This window comes from Trypanosoma grayi (assembly GCF_000691245.1).
Source record: "Trypanosoma grayi strain ANR4 Tgr_8_V1, whole genome shotgun sequence".
In the NCBI taxonomy this organism is placed as follows: Eukaryota; Euglenozoa; class Kinetoplastea; order Trypanosomatida; family Trypanosomatidae; genus Trypanosoma; species Trypanosoma grayi.
In genome coordinates, this window is record NW_008825627.1 from 1 (window position 1) to 6,655 (window position 6,655).

The 6,655-nt window shown below is 53.8% G+C and overlaps 4 protein-coding genes across 4 annotated transcripts in view; all 4 read right to left on the minus strand.

The window, feature by feature from the left end:
- Window positions 1–1,370, minus strand: DQ04_00081000 (putative MFS transporter; the record flags this gene model as incomplete). Its single annotated transcript, XM_009308063.1, has 1 exon — window positions 1–1,370. A coding segment is annotated over one exon (1,370 nt), but the record flags the coding sequence as incomplete, so codon positions are not given.
- An 859-nt stretch (window positions 1,371–2,229) lies between these two features.
- On the minus strand, window positions 2,230–3,045 carry DQ04_00081010 (beta galactofuranosyl glycosyltransferase; the record flags this gene model as incomplete). The annotated part of the gene is made up of 1 exon (XM_009308064.1): window positions 2,230–3,045. One exon carries the CDS (start codon window positions 3,043–3,045, stop codon window positions 2,230–2,232), a length of 816 nt encoding a protein of 271 aa, XP_009306339.1.
- Window positions 3,046–3,831: 786 nt separating this feature from the next.
- Window positions 3,832–6,012, minus strand: DQ04_00081020 (kinesin-14; the record flags this gene model as incomplete). Its single annotated transcript, XM_009308065.1, has 1 exon — window positions 3,832–6,012. The coding sequence occupies one exon, from the start codon at window positions 6,010–6,012 to the stop codon at window positions 3,832–3,834; it is 2,181 nt and encodes a 726-aa protein (XP_009306340.1).
- A 569-nt stretch (window positions 6,013–6,581) lies between these two features.
- The window catches only part of DQ04_00081030 (hypothetical protein), a gene marked incomplete at both ends in the record, with an annotated part of 3,537 nt that continues 3,463 nt past the window's right edge, over window positions 6,582–6,655 (minus strand). The window contains one exon of the mRNA XM_009308066.1: window positions 6,582–6,655. This exon is cut by the window's right edge and continues 3,463 nt beyond it. Coding sequence (XP_009306341.1) covers window positions 6,582–6,655 — 74 coding nt within the window.

Genomic DNA, 6,655 nt, shown 5'->3' on the forward strand with positions numbered 1-6,655 from the left:
GGCGTCGCTAGCCCTTCTCCAAGAAGAGCCGAGGAAACGGAGAGCAGAATAAGTGACGCTACATTTGCCCCAGCCATGAGAAGTGCGCCAGGTACGGACTCCGGTAGAGGATGTGTTATCTCCATGGAGAACTCGAAGCAGATCGGGATTGCCGTGTTCTGCCCAAGTCCAGCCAGTATGTACACAAAACTACACACGCCGCTCATGAGTTTCGTATTCGGCGGTGCCCATACCATCGTCAGAATAAGTCCGGAACAGCATGCGGCAGAAAACAATAGGCACAGAAGAAGTGTCAATTTGTACTGCCTGCTCTGACCAACCCATGCGCCTACAGCGTAGGCGCATCCAGTTCCCGCTACGATGTTCACTGCACCCATGACACCCGCTAGCTCCTGTTCCACCCCAAATGGCTCAAGTATCTGTGTGAGCACCGAAGCAAAAGTCCAGACACTTCCCATGCTGATGCTGAAAGCGAAGAAAAGGAAAAGGAAGTCTCTTGACTTCAAAAGTAAGTATCCAGTGTGAGCAACGTGAATCATACCTCGTATATGCTCGTTTTGCTCCCACGACGGGCGGCCATCTTGGGCACTAATCGAATCGTTTGCCCGATCTTCGTGTTGGTGTGGCTGCCGCGTCCGGCCTCGCGAAGATGCGCTGGCGCCCTTGCTGCCCACACGCGACTCCCCGCGCTCAGTGGCAGAACACTGGGCGCTATCGTAGTTTTGGCTCCCTCGTCGTGGTGGATGCCGCGGCGGCTTCAGGAAAAAGATGACGCCAAGGAACACCGAGCAGCAATACGCCATCTCCACGCCAAAGAGTATCGTAAAGGAGCGGCGGTCAGCGGTCTGCACTACGAACGGAGGCACGAATAGGGCAATGGCGTTGCCAAGGCTGTTGGATGTGGTCGCCACCGCCGTCGCGAAGGCACGGCGGTGCGGTGGAAAATAGTGCGCGGCGATTAGGGGCGGAGTCGACAGAACGAATAGCTGCGCGATGGAGTTGATTGTCTGTGGAATGATCATTGTGGTGAAGGAGGGATAGAATAGCCCAGGCGCCACCTTCAACACGGAGCCGAGGGCGTTGAGGCCGGAGCCAATCAAAACTCCCCGCCGCACGCCCCACCGCTCAAATGTGGTGCACGTAAAAATAACACCCCCCGCAAAGATGATCATGTACACAGACGACAAGTAATTAAGTTGATCTGTGCTCATACCAAAGAACTCGCGGGCGGGAGTGGCTATGGGTGCAAAAGTAATCCATTGAATAGCGTTTGAGCTGCTGAAAAGACAGAAAAGAAGCAATACCACCCACTGGCGGGCATCGCGTGAGCCGCGCATGTGGCGTTGCTGAAGTTCCTGAATAAGCGACATACCTCTGTGAACAAAGGCAAACAACGAAACCTATTTCCCTAGTTCTACGGATACAGTAAACATATATGCCAACGCCCAATGAAAGAAAAAACAGAGAGAGACAAACAACAAAGCATAAATGAAGAGGCCGCGTTCATCGGGAAGAAAAATCACACGTCATCTGCACATTTGGCAGACGCTGAAGGAGGCGCCATAGAAGAGAACAACAAAAACGTCTCACTGGATTCAGAGAGCGTCTTGGAAAGGAGACCATGGAAGTGAAGCCTCACAGAACACTCCGTATCAGGCTCATAGACAATGTGGCTACATAGGATCCTCAATGACTGCCACGAAGAAAAACTCCCCTTGAGGGCAATAACAACAACAACAACAACAAACAAAACAAAGGAAAAAAGTGAAGTCAAATACACAAAATCCACATCCAAAGCCAAGGCAGGAGGTAAACTTCACATGAAGTAATGCGAGAATACAAAAACCATACTCGTCCCGGCCGTTTGCGCAGCATCGCACTCTCCCGCAGCCGATACGGTGATGCAGAATAGCAAAGCACAACAGAACACTACGCATGGGCGATTAAAAATAAAAACAAAAAATAAAACCAGGATGCGGTTAAGAAACCTGCCCAGAGCACTGGGAACCTATACCTTTCCTTCAAGAGCCCCTGCACCACTCCATAGAATATTAAGCACCCAGCAGGCCAAACAGAAGTACGAAAGGACTCAGCCCCCACAACCTCCACAAGACCACTTTAGCGAGCGCAATACTTCAGGGAAGAGAACATTTACATACCGCTCCCAAGGCAGAGTGAACACTATCAGGGTACAGCAGCAGAACCAGGCCCCAGTGAGAAAATTAACCACTACATTAAACCTGCACACTTTACCCGTCTTCTTGTACCACAAAAAACAGAATCTCTGAAATACAGATTCTCTGTGCACAGCAACGCGTCCATCACGTCTGTATCGGCTTTCATTGAAAAGTCCACGGGGAAAAGCTGCAATGCAACAGGATCCTTCAGACGCTGGTGCAGCGACGCCTCAACAGCACATACACATATTTCCCGTCGACCCCGCAGAGATGACCAACCGCACAAACACGATCCCGGACACGCACTCCCTGATGCCGTGCGGCGTTTCAACCTCAACGCGGTCCACGAGCGCTCCGTACAAGCAGAAACTGTGCAGCTCCAACCCAGAGGCGCGCGAAGCCGGGCGGCGTGGTCAGCGCCCTCACCACACGCGGGGTAGCGTTTCTTTTTTTTTTCCCACAGCAGCCAATAGTGCTGGCAGAAAAGCCAGCAACTACTCGTCTCATCGGCCACCTCCGCCGCCAGCTCGTCCATGCGTGCCGCATCGTGCAGCAGGCGCGGAAGCAGGTCGGGGGAGAGCGTCACGTCACTGTTCGTTACAAACACGAAAGGCATCTTCTCGCGGGGAAGCGACATCGCCAGACGCAGCCCAAAACTNACGGCGCCACTGTACCCAATATTCTCCGGGCAGCGCCGCACCACGAGGCGCCCAGACCACCCGTACGCGCCCTCTACCTCATCCAGGAACGAAGACAGCTGCGGCTCGCGGCCGTTCTGCACCAACACCAGCAGCCGGATCGGAACGCTGATGTTGCGCATCACATCTTGGAAGTCGTGTAGGTCAAGCAGTAGCGGAATCACAACCATGGGAAGGACGCCGGGCCCACTGTTACTGCCCAGCTGCCAGGGCTCTGCATCCACCAGAAGGCGTTCGCCCACACAGCGGATATGGTTCTCTAGTGATTGACGACCGGAAGTGTGCTAGGACGCAATGTGGCACACCTAGAGGCCTACCAGAGAGTGGCGAACACATATAGTCAGCGTGACGGTGCCAAACTTGATTGTGAGGGTGACCTTTCTTCGTTTTGAATGGCCCTCACACAGGGCCCTTGCTGTAGGCACATCAGCATGTAGAATCATGTGCATCTGCAAGAGAATACCTCGCTTCTTACATCTAGAAGGAAAGATGAGTAAAGAATGCATGCAAAGTGGCAGCTCCACAATGAGAGAAACAGAAAAAAAAAAACCGGGCGTAAAAAAAACTATTCATGCAATGAATAGCCAGTCCGTTATAGCAGATTAAAACACACAAACACACACGAAAACCTGTACAGAATCATCATACGTAACACCACTGCAAAGATCTGGCGAGTAGCTTTACACAGCAACCGTAAGGATAGCAAGGCAATATAGCCCGTTACAGTTTTTCAAGACTGCTCATATAAAAGTCTTAAAGACCACAAGTCATTTCACGGAGGGTTCGCTGCCAAATTAACCGTGGAGCAGGTTTACCTGGTCACGGAAGTCACCTCCCACCACACCCGCAGACCACGGAAACCGCAACAACCACTTTTCTTCAGATTGACGAACAAAAAATCAGCAGTGGTATTTCCAAACAACAAACAGCGATTGTTCTCGCAACACAAAAAAATTCTATGCAAAATTATCCATTAGAATCGCATTGGTGCCTTGTGGTGGCTGCATTTTGTTGTAGACCCGTTTCGCACGGCTTGCAAACTGCAGCGTTGACAGTGTTTCTGATATTTTCGTTATCCGAGGCGTATGAGGGGATATGCAGGCCACAAGTAGCGTTTTTGCGTCTCCGCCCATCGAGCCTTGTAGCATCTGCGTGACCTTATTGTTTCGATACGGCACGTGGGGTGGGGCAGCACCCGCGTTTGCTGAAGTGAGGGCACACAGGACATCGCCAATGGCGGAGAGGCTCTTGTTGATGTATTGCGCTTCCCTCAGCCGCTCCCCACTGGCAAGTGATTGTGACACACGCTCGCTCCCAGCCAAGTCGCAGAACATGAGCTTAGAGTTGATCGGACAGCCATCAATGGCAGCTTCTGACTGTATCCAAAATGTAGCAAACAGATGGCTTCGACTTGATGCCGCATTGCGGAAGGTCGTGTGTGTCTCTCGAAGATTCATTCCATGATTAAAGGCGCGCACCGCACACGCCCAGTCAGTGATGGCTACTCGAGTCGAGGGTGGTTCCGACGTGGTCGCGTGCGTTCGGCAATCAAGGCACTTTTTCGTCACCTCCGTGGGCGTCGCCAAGAGGTCAAAGATGCGGTCGTTGTATAGCTCTACCACCGACAAGTGCAATGAGAGAATTCGCCAGCATTCACCTTGCTGTAGTTTGTTAGTTAGCCAACGAACACTGCGTGGCAGCAGCCCGTCGCTGTCGCAGTCGCCTGTGTCGCTCAAGACGCCGTCTCGGCCAACAATCGTGAACGTCTTTCCGCTGCCGGTGGGACCGTACGCTAAGATGGTGGCATTAGTCCCGGCCACACACAGCTCTAGCAGGGGCTGCACCTGCTCATCAAAGATACACTGCTGTTGCCGCTCACTCTCCGCGCATGCATCACCGCTGTCAGACGCTGGCCCGTAGGCAGAGAAGAACTCAAAAGCACGCTTCCCAGTGGAGGGGGACGTCACAGTAATGGTTCCATGTTTCTCGTCGAGAGCAACGTCACCCTCCTCTATTAGTTCGCGGCCCAACGATGCCTCCTCGGCCACGCGTGGCCGCATGCGAACCACGACCCGCACAGCGCCTTTGTGCTCCTCCACATCATACCGGAGGCGCCGCTGCTGTTGCTCCAGACGCTGCAGCTGTGATTGGGCGCATGCTCTCTCATGAACCAACTCTTGGAGACGTAGTAGAGATCGCTGACGATGGGCCGAGGAAGAAATAAGCCGCTGCACCAGTGTCTCGTCATCGATGTCATCTTCGGTTGTTCCACGCATTTGATGTGTGTGACGCGGTAGCGAGGCAAGCAGGTGCATGATCCGCTCTTTGGCCGTATCTAATCGACGCGTCGCAGCTGCGGCGTTAGTGCTTGCGGCGTCAGCTTGCCTCCCTGTGTCCGACAAGCGCTGCTCCACTTGCGCGTGAGCCTCACGCGCAGCAGAAAGCTCCTCGCGCACACCTTGGAGGCTCGCTTGGCACTCTCCCAGGTGCTGCTGAAGCTGTGCAAGCTGCTGGGAAGCACGTTGCTGGTCCTGCTGCTGCTTCTGCTCTCGCTCCCGCTGCCGCCGCGCGGCGGCAGCGAGCACCTCACTCTGGAGCCGTGCGTATGCAGCCTTGACCTCTGTGAGCGTACGCACCTCCGCACTTGTGAGAGGGCGACAATCCGCCTCCTCCCCCGGCTGCAGCGTTCCCCCCGTGACGGGAGCGACGTGGTCGTTAATGCGTTCCACATGCGTCTTTGTAGGAGGAGTCGATGGGAGTGTGTCGCCGCAGCAGAGCGCCTCTTTCGCCCGCACTTCTGCCGCTGCAGCAGGCGTCGCCTGATGATACGCAAGGTCCGACTCCCGATTGACGATGTGCCGCGCCGTCTCTGCCACGCTGCACGCCCCGCCAGTAGGTGTCACGACCAGCACGACACTCGCCGGCAACACCATCTCCGGCGCGACCGGCAGCCCGTCCAGCTGCAGCGAAAACTCCGTGAGGCCGCACAGACGCTCAAGCTCGCCCTGCAGATCCCGCGCGGTCACACGTGTCATGCAGCGGTTGCCAGGCTGCAGCGCCACGGCCACGCGGTACCGCCGCGACGTGGCGGCGTCCACAACGTAAATTTTCCCAACCTCACCCTCCGTCGCCAGCATACGGTCCCGCTCGCACTACTTGCTTGCACCACACCGCAGCTGCACCGCGGGGCGGAGTTGGGGTCGGCACTACACCCACACACCGTACGAACAAGGAGATGATGGAGAACGCAGATGCACTCTTAAAAGCGTGGACCTGTGTGCATGTAGGTGTGTCGCTCTTTCCCACTCTCTTTTCTCTCTCCTTCTGAAAGAGGACGAGGGAGGAGAAGGAGAAAAACAAACAGCGGAACACAACAAAGGAGCAGTGGGCGAGATGTGCTACCATCGTGCATCACGCATCAACGCAACAACAACAACAACAACAGAAACAAAACGATCAGGCAAGAAGTCATTAAGATAAAAGGACATGCCGCCCACCAATCTGCTTCCTCGCCTGAAAAAGGCATTTTGGATTTATGGATTTTGAGAAGAAAAAAAAAAAGAACCAAAAAGAAAACGAGAATTGGAGCAAGAACGAAAAGAAGTGCGTGGAATATTTCGCGGAACTGTAGCACATCAACAGCCCATAATACAGGAATCCCACTGGCAATGATTCACTGAGCACAAAGACGAATGAAAGGTAAACCTCACAGATACTCCAAGTAGCACAAGCATACGGAGGCGCAAACATATACGTCTAATATATATATATATATATATA